Genomic DNA, 16,806 nt, shown 5'->3' with positions numbered 1-16,806 from the left:
TTGTATGCTTGGGCAACAGCGCAAAGGGAGCACGTCGACTTTTTACCTGGCGCGATCGAGGCAATCAAAATCTACACCAATGCTGCTGCAGAGCGGAACCCAGACATCGCCACCGCAATTGAAATTTTGTCAACTGGAAAAGCGCCATGGATGCCATCGCTAGGCTACATTCCTCCAGAGCCAATATCGCCAGAGCAGGCCCTTAAGCTCCTCCGATATGTCAATACTACCATGTCCATACGGCTAAATGTCCACGAATCTCTTCCACGGCACCTGCAGGACTGGCGGATAGAGTCTGGGCGCACCACGTTCGTCATGGGCAAAGAGCTGGAGTTTGATGTCATCTCGTTTTCTGAAGACACTTCGGAACAATGGTGGCTTGTTGACCTGCGATTGCTCTTTTCTCCGGCGCCAACAATTACAGTGAATAGCCATTTCTTCGAACGCGTACAGATGCAGGCCAACGCAATCTCGAAAGAGAAGGGCCTGGTCGGCCTGTTCGACTTTTTCAATAACTTCGTACTTACACACAAGATCTCCGTCCTTCGCTCACAGGCTCTAGCGCTTGTGAGGTCGGAGTGGGCAGGCTCACTAAAAGTTGAGAACGTCCACCGCGAGCTCGTAGTCTCCTACTGGACCGACAGGCCTACAAAGAAGAACTGGATTGAACTTGGTATTTCGAAAAACAACACTAGAAAAGGAAAGTCGTCATGGCGAGGGCAGTCCCTGCCATCTCTCAATATGCGCTGGTTCCGCCAAGGTGTGGAAGTGAAGGACTTCAAGCTCGACTTTGACTGGCACAACCTGTCATTCGAACGCGTCATCAAGCGCATCATTGCGTGCCACGCTAGCGACATCTTACGATCGACACATGAGAGCCTCAACCCGCAACTTGTTGCGGGATCAAGCCTGTCAGACTCTGAGCCGGCAGACTGCAAGCTTCAAGTTTCCTTGGGGACTAGCGGCAATGCGGCAACCTTGTCCCTAGAACCAGTCACTGGAAGCTACATCTTACAGCCCGCCACCCATGTGACGGCTAGAGCGGAACATGCGTTCAACCAAGGCAGGGAGCCGAAGGTTATGGCTAACATATTGACTGAAGTCTTGGCACAAACTCTACACGAGCTTGTGCAGAAACATGCGCAACAGCTTGGATGGCATAACATCAATCGGCCAGCCCTCCCTTCAGATAGTGTGAAATCTGCCGTAAAGTTGGCCGTTATCCGGTATGCCATGTACACACCACGAGGCTGGTCATCGACCTGGGCTTTGGGAAATGTAGTAGACGCTACTGGTAGTTCATGGTGGATCTTCGAAATCGGAAAGAATGGCACAGCCATTGAGCATGCCGAGCAAATCAAGATGGACCGCCCGGATGGAAGCACACTTGCAATCACTCGCAGCACCTTGGCAAGTCTTGAGCGGGTAGCCGTGCAACTCCTGTCCGCTCGTGTCACGGTCCGGCAACTGGAAAAGGAGAAGAAGCAATTCAGTCTACGGTATGAGCTCGGACAGCAAAAGAGTACGGCTCAGGCAGAACGTGTTACCAGAGGCCTGGTGCTACACGTGCATACGAACGACCTATTGACATCGCCGCCTGGAGAAGAGCCTTGGCTCGAGTCAAATCTAGCCATAATATGTCAGGGGTTCCGGTCTGGGGATCGTACTATCTGGCACATCGTGGCAGGGAAGATGAAAACGTCTGTCGCCGCAGACATGCAAAAGCTGATGGCAGCTTCACCGCAAAAAGGCTTCAAGTTCTCGGCCGATGGCAGCTTTAGGATACTTCTGTCGACACCCTTCGGACAAGATATTCTTGGCGAGCTACGAGGACGACTGCGAGATGTTAATCGCCTTCGTTCCTTTGCGACGACCCTACAGAAGCGTGAGATGCGCCTAGGCTCCTCATCACTACAGCGTGTGGAGTTCCGATACGGCCCTTCGTCGCATGTCGCCGCTGTTAGCTTCGGTGCTGAGAAGGAGATCGCTATTGAGATGTCGCATAAGAACCCACATCACCGTGTCCACAAAATGCTCACAGACATTGCCAATAGCCACAACCAACAACTCCCGGGTATCTTCACCGGCGATGCCAACGGTCTTGATCGCTTCTGTACTACGCTTTTGGTCACGCGCCCGTTGGTGACTGCGCTTCAAGCTCTCGAAGCCAACGATGCCAACGTCAACGCACGGAATCCAGCTACCCACGTCCACTCCCTTTTCAAGTACAGACTCGCCTACGAGAATCCCGTATGCACCTTCGACGTCCGCGTGCAACCAAAGGACGACAAGGTGTACTGGTTCATTGAAGACAACATGAAGAAGCACACACCCGATCTACGACCAACCCCTGAAAGATACCCAACTCACCAGAGGTTGGAGACTCTGCAAGAAAAGCTGAAAGAGTTCTTCTCGAGCAAGGGCGAGCGATGGTTCGGTACACGAAACGGCCTTGTTGCAGAAATCGATGGCGTAGGCGAAGCGCTCAGCAAACTCAACGAGTGCGTCTTGAGCTGTACTATGGAAGGCGGATACAAAGCTCCTCCTCCATTGGTGCTTCCCGCTGCACAACCACAAACACAGCAACCACAAGCCCAACAACCGCAAATGACTGGCCAACAGCAGCAGCAGCAGCAGCAAATAGCCAACCAACAGCGATTGCAGCAACAAGCTCGCCAACAACAGGCGCAACAGCAAGGCCAGCGGAGACCGCCACAACAAAATCAACAGCAAAATGGCAGACCACAGATGCAGAACGGTCGTCCACCGCAGCAGCAGCAGCCGCAGGGCAGGCCAAATGGTAGACCCGGTCAAGGGCAGGATGTTATCACGATCGACTAGTAGTCGACTTAAGCGTGGGTGGGCTATTTTATTGTGTAGATTCGACTGGTTGGCCGAACTCTAAGCGTGCGAAATGTGTAATTTCTATCGAATATTTGATACTCTATCTGGCAGTTTTTTTCATGTGTATTGTTCTTGTTCGAAGGCGAGCATCTGGGCTGGCAGATTGGGTGGGCAAAGGTTGATGTAGAAGGTTGAAACGATATGGAATGACGAGTCGAGTCCGAAATCAAAAATCAAACATACATGTCAAATGCTCAAAGGTCTACACTACACTACACATACTACACCCTCACTTCCTCCAGATCCCCACTCCGTCTCCCAGCCACATCCGCCAACTCCACCTCCTCCCCTTCCGGCCCCCTCCCGCGATCAAACATCCGCCCAATCTCCTCGAGACTCAAATCCTTCGTCTCGGGCACCAGGAACCACACAAACGCAATGACGGCACACAGCACGCCCACATACACGAGGTAATACCGCCACGCAATCTCCTGCAGCGCAATGGGGTTGACAAACTGGTTGAAGCACACGGCGACGGCCTGGCTGACCCAAAACACGCTCGTGCCCTTTGTGCGGATGTGCGCGGGCCAGATCTCGTTGACGTAGAGGATGGGGATGGGCGTGAGGCCGATGACGTATCCCTCCGAAGAAGAGGAATAAGGAGATGATGACGGCGATGCCGTAGCTGGGTGTCGCGGTGGATGTGTAGAGGTAGGAGAAGACGGTGACGAGCAGCATGAAGAGCAGCATGGTGGAGGTGGAAGTGAGGATCAGGCGGCGGCGGCCGAAGACGTTGGAGAGCAGCGAGGAGATGATTGCGATGACGAAGGTGTAGATTTGCAGCGAGCCGTTTATGGATTGTTGGGTGAGTGGGGAGGAGATGCCGATTGTGGCGAGGACGGGGGCCAGGTAGAATGAAATGACGCTTTTGAATAGAAGAGATATATTCTACTACGTGTTCTATCTACCTGCATATATACATAGCAGGAACAAAGAGTAATATGAATAAAGGAAACGTTTGCAGTGAGGTGTGTGAGTCGAGACCTCCAACAGACGCCGTTTCCGACCCATTGCGTGGACACGCCGATGATGATGCTGATGAGTAGGCGGCGGCGGTGTCCCGGTGTCGAGTACAGTGTTGACCAAGGGGAGGTCGGAGGTTGGGATGAAGTCGAGGCAGCGAGATGTGCGATTTCAACCAACACGCCTACATCCTCTGCATTCCCGTCGGCGTGGTATTTGACCAGAATCGCCCTGGCCTCCGCCTCGCGCGACCGGCGATAAAGCCACACGGGACTCTCGGGACACCAGTATATCAGCAGCACCTGCGCGGCTGCCCAGATAGCTTGTACTGCGACGGGGATTCGCCAACTCCATTCACTCGCGTGCATTTTGAGGCAGAAGAAACTTGTCCACGCGCAGGCAATGGCACCCAGGAACCAGCACGTGTTGAATAGCGCGCCGGCTACGCTTCTCTGCCGCGGGAGCGCGAGTTCAATAACGAGTGCCGCCGCGCTGATGGTGCTGAACATACTCGCGAAACCCACCCACATCCTGCACAGCAGGAAGGGGATGTAGCTCTTGCTGGCGATCTGGCCCGCGAAGCCGGCGAGCATGGCTACATTTCCCAATTGGATTGCGCGGCGACGGCCGAAGCGCTCGCTGACATAGGGCGCGGGGAAGAAGGAGGCGATGCAGCCGATTGAATGGGCGGAAGTGAGGAGGCCGAGTTGGAGGGGGGATATGCGCATGCTTGAGGAAAAGAGGGGGTTGGAGAGCAGCGCGGAGATGAGCGAGGAGATGTAGCCATTGGATATGGCGCCAAGGTAGCAGGATATGAGGAGGAAGTTTAAGGGGCGGAGATGGGGACGGGAGAGGGTCATGGTGAAGGAGATTGACAGAGATGGAGTTTTGCTTTGGAGAAGATTGTGAGGAAACTCTTTCAGAAGTTCAATCAATATGACTGTCTTGATAAACACCGTACCCCCTCGCCCATAAAACCCTTTCTTCGTACTACTTCGGCCCTACCACAAGTCGTGTATGTAGCACATGATCTTATCCGTTGGAGCGGTGAGTCGCGGAAGCTAACGTGAAGCCGAACGGCTCCAGGGAAACATTCCGAACGGTGGGTGAGGTTGTAAAAGGCAACGATGTCCATGGCGGAACATGTCCCGAGAGCCGACACGAGATTTTTAGTGTCGTGCACGCAGGAACGATGGTCCGCTAGGGTGACGTCGAACGCACAGACCTCGTATGCCCCCACTTACCGGATTCAGGGTTGCTGAAGGCTAGGTGTAAGTGGCCGTTAGACTGTGGCAAGGACGCGGAGAGATTTGTATTCTTCCGACGATGTGTAAGAGGGCAGGGCAGGCTTGATAAGCTATCAGCTCCACTGCGGCTCGTTGTTGCCGACATGGATGATGCTTATCTCCGAATGTAAAGAGACGGGTATATGAGTACTCATGTACATGCTAGGGAACAGCGATGAGTTGAATACTGTAGTCGCGAAACGTCTGTGACTAGACCCGCTGAAAATATGTCGGTAGTATTTTTGAGTACTGGTCCGCCAACAGGTACTTCAACCCCACCTTTGCCAGTACACATCTAACTGGACCTCAAGTCGATGCCGAGAAATTGCGCTCTGTAGCAAAGACATACGGAGTTGTTGTGGGCGAGAAGGAAGAAGAGCACTATCGCCATCTGCTGAATGGGCTGGATGCTACATCAGCAGCCATCGATGCTCTTCCGGCGTATACAGACCCTCGTCTGCTTCCGGATGCAACAACGCTTCCTCGCACGTACCACAGACTAGCTGGTGATTTTCAGAAGAATCCACTAAACTCTTGGAGCCATCAGACGGCCATCACGTCAAAGAAGCCGGTGGACTCAAGACTAGCCGGAAAGACGGTCGCGGTCAAAGACAATGTATCCATTGCTGGCGTGCCCTTGACTGGCGGTACCTTCCCAGAGCTTCTGACCGGGAAGAGCGAGTACCCCATTCCGCAGATCGATGCCGTAGTTGTGAAACGCGTTCTGGAAAGTGGTGGCACGATCAAAGGCAGTGCAAACTGTGAGCACTTCTCCATGAGCCCGCTGTCGTTCACATCAGCCTCTGGTCCTGTACACAATGCCTGGCTTCGAGGGTACACGACTGGTGGTTCATCCAGTGGCTGTGGTGCAATGGTCGCTGCTGGGCAAGTCCGAGCCTGGAGAAAGAAGAATGAGCTCAAGCCAAACGACGAAGAGCTTGGAGAAAGTGTCGACATGGCGATTGGCGGAGACCAAGGTGGTTCGATACGTATCCCGGCCGCATACGCTGGCATATACGGTCTCAAGCCTACCCATGGCCTGATTCCGTATACAGGTATAATAAGCTTGCTACCGCTGGTTGATCACACTGGGCCAATGACTACGAGTCTTGAGGACAACGCACTACTGCTATCCGTGCTGGCTGGCTATGATGGTATTGATCCAAGATGCACGCCGGAGACACCGCTGCGACAGAACGTGCTCGACTACCCAGCCTTGCTTGAAGAATGGCGGACGGAAAAGGAAACGAACGGAGCATGGACGCCGAGCAGTGCAGGCAGAGGCTTACGTGTTGCCATTATGAAGGAGGGCCTCGATGTCCTTGGACTGTCAAAGGAGGTGAAGAGCGTATTCCACAATGCCGTGGCTCAGTTTAATGCAATCGGAGCCAGTGTTGAGGAAGTCTCGATTCCAATGCATACTCTCGGACCTGCCATCTGGACTGTCATCTCGCGACCGTTCATAGTAAGCAACGGCTTGCAAAATCGACCGACGCCATTCTTGCAGTATGCCATGCCGGACGTAACACCGCCATCGCTCGACCAGAACGCATTTGATACTTTGAACAAGCATAACCCTGCGGTTGCGAACATGTTCTTCAACTCAGCATTCATGAACGAAAAGGCGGATGCCAACGCTGTACTAGCGAAGGCAATGGGGCACGTCCAACAACTGCGCGACGCATATGACGAGGTTCTGAAGGTGTACGACATCCTCTTGACTCCAGTGAACCCCCGCGTGGGAAGCAAGCACCCCGAGCTATCGGCAGACGTGGGCAAGAAGATGGAACCCGCCATCGGAGCGACATTGAACACATGCCAATTCAATGTCACCGGTCGTGAGTATGCACTAATCCTTGGTAAACTCAAATGCTGACCCTGCACAGATCCAGCACTCTCGATGCCCGCCGGTTGGGCTAAGGCTCCGGAAGGGCCCGGCATGCTGCCAGTCGGTATACAGCTTGTCGCAAAAAGATTCGACGAGATGAGCACCTTCAAAGCTGCCGCTGCCTGGGAAGTTGCAGGCAAAGGACTAGACAAATGGAATGGACAGCTGAATTAGGCCGCACTCATTCAGAGTCGTCTTCTTCCTTCATAATCTCTTCGCACGCTTCTCTCAATTCTGTGACGCCAGCTACATCCTTCCACTTGGCAAGGATCTTGCTGACTTGTTCCCACTCTTGCTCTGCTTCCTCGTCCTGGTCTTGATCGATCATTTCCTGAAGCCGGCGCGGTGTGTCAAGCACCCATCTCACAGTGTCCCGCTGTCTTTGCTTTTGAACCTCGGTTTCGTTCTCGGCATCGTCTTGGTCGACTAGCACGCTGATGCCCAAGCCCTCGGGCTTCGCTTGCTGACTTTGCATCGAAGAGGACAGCGAGCTAGCAGTCTCAGCAATATGTGAGATTGCAGGACCAAGGGTGTGTGTTGTGGGAGCGAGTGGGTCCATATTCCCTCGCATTCGGCGGATAGTGCTGGTCGCAGAAAGCAGCTTGGAGTAGTTGTCGTACACGAGTGACTTTCTGTCGCTGTCCAGATTGCGTATTTCTTGGATATCGTTAGCAAGCAGAGCTTGAGCATGGATGGTCATACTCACGTGATACCAAGTCTGCCTCGACCTTGAGAACACCCTTCAGACCCTCTCTGGCTAGCAAGCTGTTCACGAATGCTTCGGCATCAAAGTCGGCCGCATCCAGCTCCGTCAGCGTCTCGTCTTCTTCGGGGCCGAGTTCGGTCCGTGAAGACTCCTCGGATATCTTTGCGTCTCCATCTTTGGGCGCATTCTTGAGGCCGTAGAATTCTCGGAGGGCTGCTCTGTTGCGGCGAGCCGGTTGCGGAGCCCTGGAGCTGTCGATGGAGTTGCGGGTAGACGAGGCGCTGCGCACCGAGATGCTGGCTCTTGGCGAAGCTATAGTCGACATGGCGTTATTCGTGCAGTAATTTCCAGGAGATCACGGAGTTTTGGCGGGATATAGGTCAGAGTCTTGCTGCGCAGTGGGAGTGTTGTAGTGGTGAAGCTTGGGCCGAGGCCACTTTTCGGAAAGAGCTCCCCACGTCATTTACGCGACGCGTCTCTCACATTTGTCTCCGCCATTGCTCAGCCAATATTTGTGCGGGCGCTTGATTTACCAAACAAGACTGGCTCATCTGCACAATGGCAGCTAATCTAGCAGCGGAACTAACCCAGCACCTCAACGGACGACATCTCTACCCTACCGCGGCTTGGTTGCAGAGCTTCCTCTCCACGACGCGTCCAAACACGCCACTGCCTGCTATCAAGCAGACAGCCGGCTTCAGACTCCTCGCAACCGACATCACAACAACATTGAATCCCCCTCAACATGCAGTGTTTCCCCCAGATATTCTGAGGGGCACTGTGCAGTCCCGCATCATCCCAGGACCCGTGGTGTGCCAGTTGCTCGATGTTGAAGACATTGGCAACTCGCGGTGGTCCCAAGTCGAAGCTATCGAGTCGAAAGAGCGTGGAGAGACAACAAAGGGAAGAGAAGTCGTAAGAGTGGTTGAGCAGGAGAACGACGATCCATCTGCGGCTGTCGCGCCGATCCACAGCAAAGGCCCATTCAAGCTGCTACTCCAGGATGCAAAAAGCTTGAAGATGTACGCATACGATATCAGGGGTATCGACGGACTTAATACAAACATCGCCATGGGAACGAAGCTCGTGTTGCGGAACTTCGACGTCCGACGAGGGGTGGCCATGCTTGAACCAGGTAATGTGCAGATCCTTGGTGGCAAACTCGAAGCGCTCGACAAGGCTTGGAAGGAGGGTCGAAAGGAGAGGCTGATGAACGCCGCGAAGGCTGAGGGTGAAATTTCGGGGTAGTTGACTCGTCGTGGCTGCCTTATGTGCGAGTGCTCGCCAACTATCACTGATACGCTCCATGATGCCATCCATCTCCGATCGATAACGCGTCCTGGCATCCGTCATTCTCCACTGGCTTGAGGCGCAAATCGTCACTGGAGCTGGTCACAACATCCACACGCCTGCATAGCTTCACCCTGCTTATCAACTATCGAAGCACCCTGCAACTGACACACTCGAGTCTACGAGTTATCGCCATGCTTTGTGATGTGTGTATAGAAACGCTCGGTCGTTCCCAGGCCCCGCAGGAGCACGACACAAAAGTAAACCAGCAAGCTACCTCCAGCCAGGATAGGGAAGGTGACGAGAATGAACAGACTGGGGAAGGAGAATCGACTGCTGGGACACTAGTTAAGACATTGCGCGACGGAGTTCTTAGTACTATACTGGTGACACGTGGTCATCATCGTAATTTGTCTTCACTTTCAATTGCCGTGGCCGCCGGCTGCCACATTTGCGAGCCGTTCTGGGTCGGTTGCTGCACACATGACCGGATCAAGAAACCTAACAATATCACCGCTTCCGACGTCGTTAGCACCATACACAATCGTATTAAGGGGCAATTAGGCAGCGAAGAGTTTCTCACTTATGCCATGATCACTGTCAAGAGCCGAAGCTTGGGCTCCACACTTTCTTTACGCTTCAACGAGGATTTGGTCGACTTCGGAGCAGTCGAGTACTTTCAGCTGACGCCTGGTACGTGCGCGTTACTCTATATGTGCTTTGCTGCTGATTCAGCCTGCAGGAACACGAACGGAGGAGGTTCAGGAAATCTCACTCAAATCGTGCTCCACGCACTCCACATCTTCAGAACGCTCAATCCTGCTAGCGTCTCGTTGGCTGAGCAATTTTCTTGAATGGCATGACAAATGTAACAGAGATGTGCCCATAGTGTGGTATCCAACGCGTCTATTGTTTCTTGGGAAACATGCAGTGCCTGGGGACACTATTTACCTTGTTCAAACAGCAGACCATACCCCAAGCGGACCTTACTTTACGCTCAGTCACCGTTGGGGAGGGACGTCTTTTTTGCAACTTTCAAGATCCTTGCTCTCCGCATTCCGTGCTGGAATTGACGTGGCGAACTTACCGAAAACTTTTCGAGAGGCAGTATTCGTGACGAGAAGCCTGGGCATGCGCTATCTATGGATAGACTCGCTATGCATCATGCAAGACAAGGATGACCTCTGTGACTGGTATCGCGAGTCAGCATTGATGGACAAAGTCTACATGCACGCGATGTGTAACATTTCTGCTACGGATGCTCAAGATTGCTCACAGGGGTTATTCCGTGACTGCAATCCACACCACATCAATAATGTGAGCGTATCCCTCTGTCTTTAGGACATGAATATTGATCTGGATTGTGTTAATTGCCAGCTGGTCGACACGAACTTACATGATCGTCATGTGCCCCGCAGTGCAATAGGCCAGCGTGGTTGGGTTCTGCAAGAAAGAATTCTTGCGCCACGCGTTCTTCACTTTACTTCACGTCAACTTTTCTTGGAATGTAGAAGGCACGAAGCTTGCGAGAGATATCCCTCTGGTCTCCCAGATGGATTCAAGGGATCGCGATTCAAGTACCATCACGACTATGCTAGAAAGATAGACAGTTCCTTGACGCTCGCTGGACCAAAGGTGCCCGAGTTCGGATTGGGTCATGATCGATGGCTCGATCTTGTTTCACGTTATACGTCAATGTCTCTAACAAATCCCAGCGACAAATTGGTTGCACTCTCCGGCATCGCCAAACGACGGGTAGCACATACTCAGGACGACTACATGGCTGGCATGTGGCGAAAGAACATATTACACCATCTTCTATGGTACATGCGGAGGAATGTTGCGATCCGTGATCAGAACATTCAGGGTCGCCACGCGAGTTACCGTGCTCCAACTTGGTCATGGGCGTCGACAGATCATCCTGTTGAAATATTCCCACGGATGGCTCTTGACACATGTCTCTACCAGGTAGCGGACCTTCATCTTACTTATGCAACTGAAGATACAACCGGACCCGTTACTAGTGGATGGATCGAGCTGCGCGGTCATCTAAAGCATACGCAGCTCATATGGCACGAAGGCGGCGGGGACAGCAACAACCTAGACGAACCTTGCTGGCACATGATGATCGACGACGAGAGCAACCTATGGTATTCATGGATCAATCTCGACAACCCTCCGGTAAACAAAAAAGCTTTTGATGGCGATAATGCAAACGGGAGACTGTTTTACATGCCAACTGCCAAAATCAGTACCGTGTTCAACCCAGATGCAGGCATCTCATTGCTGTTTCGCGTCGTTGATTCAAGTCTTGGGATTTTCGAAAGACTTGGGTATGGTTATTGGAGTGGGGTTCGAGATAAGCAGCTGCAGTATACGAACGCCATCCTTGCCGACCTCGGCGAAGAAGTAAAGCAAAGCCTACCATGCGTACGCTACGAAGATGGATTGCACACGATTCGCGTCATTTAGACCGACTCTGGACTCTGGAAACCTCTGTCGAGCCATTTGGCGCATGGTCTCAAGATGGAGGGAAAAAGACAAGCCCCGGCATATAATTCAGCCACACGTACATCCTCGCCAATCCATCGTGCCACATCCACATCCCTAACACGACTACAACACTTCTCTTCTTCTCATTGAGCTCCCCTTTACTCATCGAACTACGTTCTCATCCTCATGAGTCGCATCAAGCACTGGGTAACGGCACCGAGACTGAGACATCAAACAACGAAGTTTCTAATTAAGGGTATCAAAATAACAACGGAGGCCGGAATGTCCCTAACTCGCACCCACCCACGGCCCAACTACTCAGTAAGACCAATACATTCAAAAGTCTGGTCTTTCGATGTGTGGTCGCCCTCAAGGAAAGCGTTGATATAGGTCTTGTAATTCCCGGGCAGTTGGCTTTTATCAAAGACGCCGTTTTCGGAGCAGAATTCTACTATGTAGCTGATCCAATTCATCCAGTATCCTCCGTACGTATTCTGGTCTTTCTTTGCGAGCAAAAGCAGTGCCTGAACTAGTTGAGAGACGGTTGGGACGCGCACTGGATGTAAACCCTGCCGGAATCGCCCTCCTCTCCCTAGGACGTCTGGTCCGGGTAGTTGGTTAGGATCAGATGCTAGAGTTATGCATGCGCCGTCCACGTTTGATAAATTTGGGAGTCGCCACAGAATGTCGGATCTTTTATAAAGGCCTAGCCGTTCGGATTCGGTGATGTGGAGATGGGCGTAAGGGGTTGGAGCATAGGAAAGTGTCTTGTTGCCGATGCAACCTTCTGAACTGCACTTTTTGAAACCGGCACCTTGAAGAGTGTCATAGGCAGCGTCGATAAAATCGACGTCAACAACGAAGTCGATGCCCTGTGAAAAAGTAAGAATTCGTCGGCTTAAGTTGACGCGAGGTACGTACATCGACTACGGTTGGAATGCCAAAAATAGTTAACATGTAATTACCCCAGAGAACATGGGGAATCTTATCAGCATCAAGCCTTGCAGCTGCTGATGCAACGAGTCTGTCGTCGAGAGGGGGCAACTCGGAGTCGTCTTGCCCTTTCCTGAAGTCTTCAGCCATCGTGCTGATCAATGAGCAGCGATGCAATTCAAGTCGTTCACAACTTTGCAGGTGGATGTGTTTTGTAGCCCTTTGTTGCCGGCTCCGCAAACGGCGCTACCAGTGGCTACTCGCCAAGCTGAGGTACCCAACAATCACGTCGCGCTACACCTCGCCTTACCACAATCTACTCTCACTAGAATTAGTTCTGGAAGCCTACACAAGCATAGCAAAATAAGAATAGAAACATTCAGTAGCGGGAATTCGTCAGTGGTCACCTGACTACTAGCCAGTATTTCTACGTCTAGCTCTAAGATCTTGAAGGATGTTGCAGACAGGAATTAGATTGTGGCACTTTGAAGACGATTCATTATGGGGCAACTATAGACGAGACCTCCAAGATCTACCCCCAGGCAAGTGATCTATACCTGGGTGGGTCCGCACCTACAGAGTAGAGATGGAGAAACTATGGGGTAGCGGAAAATCTTCATAGGATTTTGTTGTACCGTACCGTGGATCGCTATGGCTGGGCAGGCGCTGCGCTGGCGTTTTATGAGATTCTCTCCATTGTTGATCACGTTAACGAACATGATCTTTTTGTTCGTTGTCGGGATCTCAAAATATTTACACCGCCTTTTCGTAGGTGTCTACCTATTGAGTGGCTGTGTTGCAACGATTGTGTCTCGATCGAGTTGACCGGCGAAGGTGGGGCAAATGCTGCGCCGCAACAGATTGGGTGGCATTGGCTTGAAACTTTTCGAGCTTCCTTGATTTTGCTGTACTTCGGTCAATGACATATCCACAATGACCCATCTTCAAGAACGCGGTGTTCCAACGATCTAGCTTAGCCAGCCATGGATTCAGTGCCCGTATTCCAGTATCGAAATTGGCTTGTTAAGAAAGACATCGACAACAACGACAACAACGACAACAATAACGACAACGACAACGACGACAATAACTCTCTTCAATCCGATTTTTTGGCTCAAAGCTTCGTTGAAGTAATAGCTAGTCAGCAAGGATGTGACGCCACTTCTAGTCTAGGCGGATTGCAACGTTCAGCTGAGTCATACGACCGTCATGTCATTCAATGGGAGACAGGTATCGATGCATTCCAAGAACATACCCGTGTGTCTTTGGATGCTTCTGTCAGTCAGGAACTCGTTACATTCTCGTCGGGGCAAGTGAACAACGATATGATCACTTTTCTCCGGGTTATGAATGCCGCACACGAACCATGGAACCCATTGCCCTATCCAAGAAGATCTCACGTGACTACTTCAGATCTGGTCATGCAAAAAATTTCATATTACATAGGTCCTAAGCTAGATGCTCCGAGTATCTACTACAGTGCGACTTCCCAAGCCTTCCATTCAGCTACGTCACGGCTAGAAGGATACAAAAACTCTGTTCTTGGAACTATATCGGTGTGAGTTGGTTCATAAGTCTTTCAGGTCGATCTTTCTAACCAAATTTTGTTGACAAGTAAATCCGAGTACCTCGAAATGCTGAGAGGAAGAGGGCTTTATCCTGTTGATCCACGGATTGAACAAAATTGGTCAGGAGAAGGACAGCATGTCGAGTTCAAGAAGGGTGAAATTGAGAAGATTAATAAGCTGCTTAAGGTCGAGAAGCCTCTTGGCTTTGGAGGTGTAGGTTTTGTTTACAAGGTCAAATGCCGCCGTATCTCCATAGCGCGCAAGACTATCTACAGGAGGACACCCTTTACCAGGGAAAACGCCATTAGTGAGGTCGGGCATATGGCTCGGCTCAAACACTCTCATATCGTACGCCTAATCGGTACATACGTCTGGATGAGGGAGTTCTGCATCCTGATGTATCCTGTTGCCGACGGTAACCTGGAAACGTTCCTCGGATTTCTGGGCAAAACTTCACCCGAGAAGATTGTATCCAACGAACATTCACCCGAAGACCATTCTTTTGACCTGACCCAAGCAAGAGCTATGGCATTCTCTTGTACAGGCTTTTTCTCCTGTCTGAGCAGTGCAATAAAACACATCCACGGTAGTCTCGTTAAGCACAAGGATATCAAACCTAAGAATGTACTTGTGCGATCAAGGTGGCACTATAGTGGAGGGCGTCCAGAGTATAGCTCTAAGGTCTATATCTCTGATTTCGACATCTCCCGTTCGTACGAAACTATCGATGCTGCAAATACAGATGGTTACACATCATGCACGCTGAAGTATGCTTCACCCGAGGTTGCTCAGGAAAGTGACCATGGATTTCCTGCGGACATTTTCTCGCTTGGCTGTGTTTTCCTTGAGATTTTCGCTGCTTTGGATAGTTGTAAGGTCGAAAGATCTCTAGATACCTACTCCCGAACATCACCAGGACTTCAGGAGAATCGGGATACCGATCAGGCATCATACGGATTGCAAGAAGAGCTGGAGAATCTTCTCATACCTAACCATGGTTCGAAAACGTCCTGCCATGGAAACCTTGCCTCATTCCAAGAGCTCTTGAAGGCGCGAATGCCGAACTACAAAGAGACCTCAATTCCCAGTCGGAGTACACTTCGGATGATTCGGAAGATGATTCAATCCAAACCAGAGGACCGACCAACTGCTGAACGTCTAGTACAAGAATTTGGAGAAAAGTCGTGCTGCATTACTGGACCAGATGAGCTGGAAGTGGAGGATGGGCAGCCCGCAAATAGTACCGAAAACTCCCTGGAGGTCATGATGAAGACGCGAAATCTTCAGCAAGGTGTTGGATCCGACCCAAATCAAGAAAAAATCAAACCTGCATCATTCCAGAAAGATTATCGCATAGCTGGCTTGAATGAAGATGGCAACCTGTTACGAATGTCGGCTGGAGAGGAAGTGTACCAGCCCATTGATACATCTCTTCTATTAGATCATATGGGGATGTGGGAACAGTTATCTTAGTGAGTACATTATAAACATTGCAATTGGCATTATCTTTATGATGAGTTGATCGTGGGTCTGGATTGAACCAGAGACGGTAGTATGGTTGGAAATTTCATTACTAGGGCTCTGCACTTTTAGAACAGATGAAGACATGGGGACTATCGGAGAGATGGGAAGTAACAGTAAAATATATAGACTAGGTGAATAGTGAGATACACGAAGGCTATTCCGGTATATAAGACGCAATTGTCTAAAGACTTTACCAATCTCTGCCATTTCAATTTGTATATCCTGTATCTGAAGTAGCTTACATAGCTCTAATCTGTATCTCTGGTAGTATTAACCAAAACTTTACTATCTGCAGAGCTTCTCAATACTCTATTTTAGTCTGATATCTGTCGTGCCCCTCGGTCCTTATGCTTCCCATGGGCTCGCACGACACGAAGCTTATTCAGCAGTATACTTGATATATAGTCGCTTTCTGGTCTTCCTTCTGTGAAGCAGTGATTCTATCTACAATCACCTGAACGTGTTGTTTCCAGTGCTTGATGTTATCTTAATCTCATACAATAGTAGCTGTCAATGTCGTGTCAAAACTATTTCCTGCTTTCTGTGAGCAAAGAACAGTAAATCGACTAAAACGGGCTTGCCAAATTTTGACTTATCAGATAGGAGAACTTGTACTCAACGTTCTGTGGTCGTATGTGCTGAGATGGTTGAAGGGTTTGATCATCTTCTCTTGCGTGCTGTCCATATGTATCGAAAAAACAACATCGGTATGCAGTGAAGGCCCAGTATCTGGCCAACTCAGAATCTTTGTATGGTTCTGATGTTCGAAGAAATGGCGAGTCAGCATCCAAGTCGTCCATCACTTCCTCTATAGTAGTCTCAGACAAACCTTCTGGGATGCTCGATAGATGAGGGAAGTGGTCAAATTGGACTGCTAGCCTTGCAAACTCAAAAAGTCATGCAAATCCTTCTTCTTTATACCTATAACCCTGGCAACATTTTAGAAGCTGCGCAGCCCATAGGTATCGACTGCAAGCTTGGGAACACGTGATCGATCGAGATAGACCGTCAGATGCTCCTAGGTCATTTCTGCAGTGTATTCAAACATGATGAATGTGACGAAGGAAGGTTTAAAGGCGTGCGGGAACTGTAATTCACCAACTGGTCGACACCACGCTCATAAGAACTCCGTAAAAACCGATAGAGTTGGTAGAAGAGCTGGCTCTGCTTTCCGCAGTAAGATTTTTCGGGTGCACCATGCGTTCTTTTCCACGGTTCATGGACTTCCTTTGCCATTTCGGAGGCTTCATG

The 16,806-nt window shown here is 50.8% G+C and overlaps 8 protein-coding genes across 8 annotated transcripts in view; 5 read left to right on the top strand and 3 right to left on the bottom strand.

Moving 5' to 3' along the window:
- The window catches only part of SNOG_14511 (hypothetical protein), a gene marked incomplete at both ends in the record, with an annotated part of 3,405 nt that extends 564 nt beyond the window's left edge, over positions 1-2,841 (top strand). The window contains 2 exons of the mRNA XM_001804643.1: positions 61-1,522; positions 1,688-2,841. Coding sequence (XP_001804695.1) covers positions 61-1,522; positions 1,688-2,841 — 2,616 coding nt within the window. The remainder of the gene's footprint in view (positions 1-60; positions 1,523-1,687) is intronic.
- A 284-nt stretch (positions 2,842-3,125) lies between these two features.
- Positions 3,126-4,727, bottom strand: SNOG_14510 (hypothetical protein; the record flags this gene model as incomplete). Its single annotated transcript, XM_001804642.1, has 3 exons — positions 3,126-3,485; positions 3,517-3,792; positions 3,900-4,727. 3 exons carry the CDS (start codon positions 4,725-4,727, stop codon positions 3,126-3,128), a joined length of 1,464 nt encoding a protein of 487 aa, XP_001804694.1.
- A 530-nt stretch (positions 4,728-5,257) lies between these two features.
- SNOG_14509 (hypothetical protein) lies at positions 5,258-7,215 on the top strand (the record flags this gene model as incomplete). The annotated part of the gene is made up of 4 exons (XM_001804641.1): positions 5,258-5,280; positions 5,391-6,618; positions 6,661-6,991; positions 7,040-7,215. 4 exons carry the CDS (start codon positions 5,258-5,260, stop codon positions 7,213-7,215), a joined length of 1,758 nt encoding a protein of 585 aa, XP_001804693.1.
- Positions 7,216-7,222: 7 nt separating this feature from the next.
- On the bottom strand, positions 7,223-8,072 carry SNOG_14508 (hypothetical protein; the record flags this gene model as incomplete). Its single annotated transcript, XM_001804640.1, has 2 exons — positions 7,223-7,722; positions 7,748-8,072. The coding sequence occupies 2 exons, from the start codon at positions 8,070-8,072 to the stop codon at positions 7,223-7,225; spliced, it is 825 nt and encodes a 274-aa protein (XP_001804692.1).
- Positions 8,073-8,305: 233 nt separating this feature from the next.
- SNOG_14507 (hypothetical protein) lies at positions 8,306-8,995 on the top strand (the record flags this gene model as incomplete). The annotated part of the gene is made up of 1 exon (XM_001804639.1): positions 8,306-8,995. One exon carries the CDS (start codon positions 8,306-8,308, stop codon positions 8,993-8,995), a length of 690 nt encoding a protein of 229 aa, XP_001804691.1.
- A 1,594-nt stretch (positions 8,996-10,589) lies between these two features.
- SNOG_14506 (hypothetical protein) lies at positions 10,590-11,509 on the top strand (the record flags this gene model as incomplete). Its single annotated transcript, XM_001804638.1, has 2 exons — positions 10,590-10,614; positions 10,644-11,509. The coding sequence occupies 2 exons, from the start codon at positions 10,590-10,592 to the stop codon at positions 11,507-11,509; spliced, it is 891 nt and encodes a 296-aa protein (XP_001804690.1).
- A 335-nt stretch (positions 11,510-11,844) lies between these two features.
- SNOG_14505 (hypothetical protein) lies at positions 11,845-12,613 on the bottom strand (the record flags this gene model as incomplete). Its single annotated transcript, XM_001804637.1, has 2 exons — positions 11,845-12,402; positions 12,452-12,613. The coding sequence occupies 2 exons, from the start codon at positions 12,611-12,613 to the stop codon at positions 11,845-11,847; spliced, it is 720 nt and encodes a 239-aa protein (XP_001804689.1).
- An 833-nt stretch (positions 12,614-13,446) lies between these two features.
- Positions 13,447-15,504, top strand: SNOG_14504 (hypothetical protein; the record flags this gene model as incomplete). Its single annotated transcript, XM_001804636.1, has 2 exons — positions 13,447-14,021; positions 14,079-15,504. 2 exons carry the CDS (start codon positions 13,447-13,449, stop codon positions 15,502-15,504), a joined length of 2,001 nt encoding a protein of 666 aa, XP_001804688.1.
- Positions 15,505-16,806: the final 1,302 nt, after the last annotated feature.

The sequence above is a fragment of the Parastagonospora nodorum genome, assembly GCF_000146915.1.
Source record: "Parastagonospora nodorum SN15 chromosome Unknown scaffold_32, whole genome shotgun sequence".
Taxonomy (NCBI): domain Eukaryota; kingdom Fungi; phylum Ascomycota; class Dothideomycetes; order Pleosporales; family Phaeosphaeriaceae; genus Parastagonospora; species Parastagonospora nodorum.
Note: the sequence above shows the minus strand (reverse complement) of the source record. Positions and strands in the feature narration are given on the sequence as shown.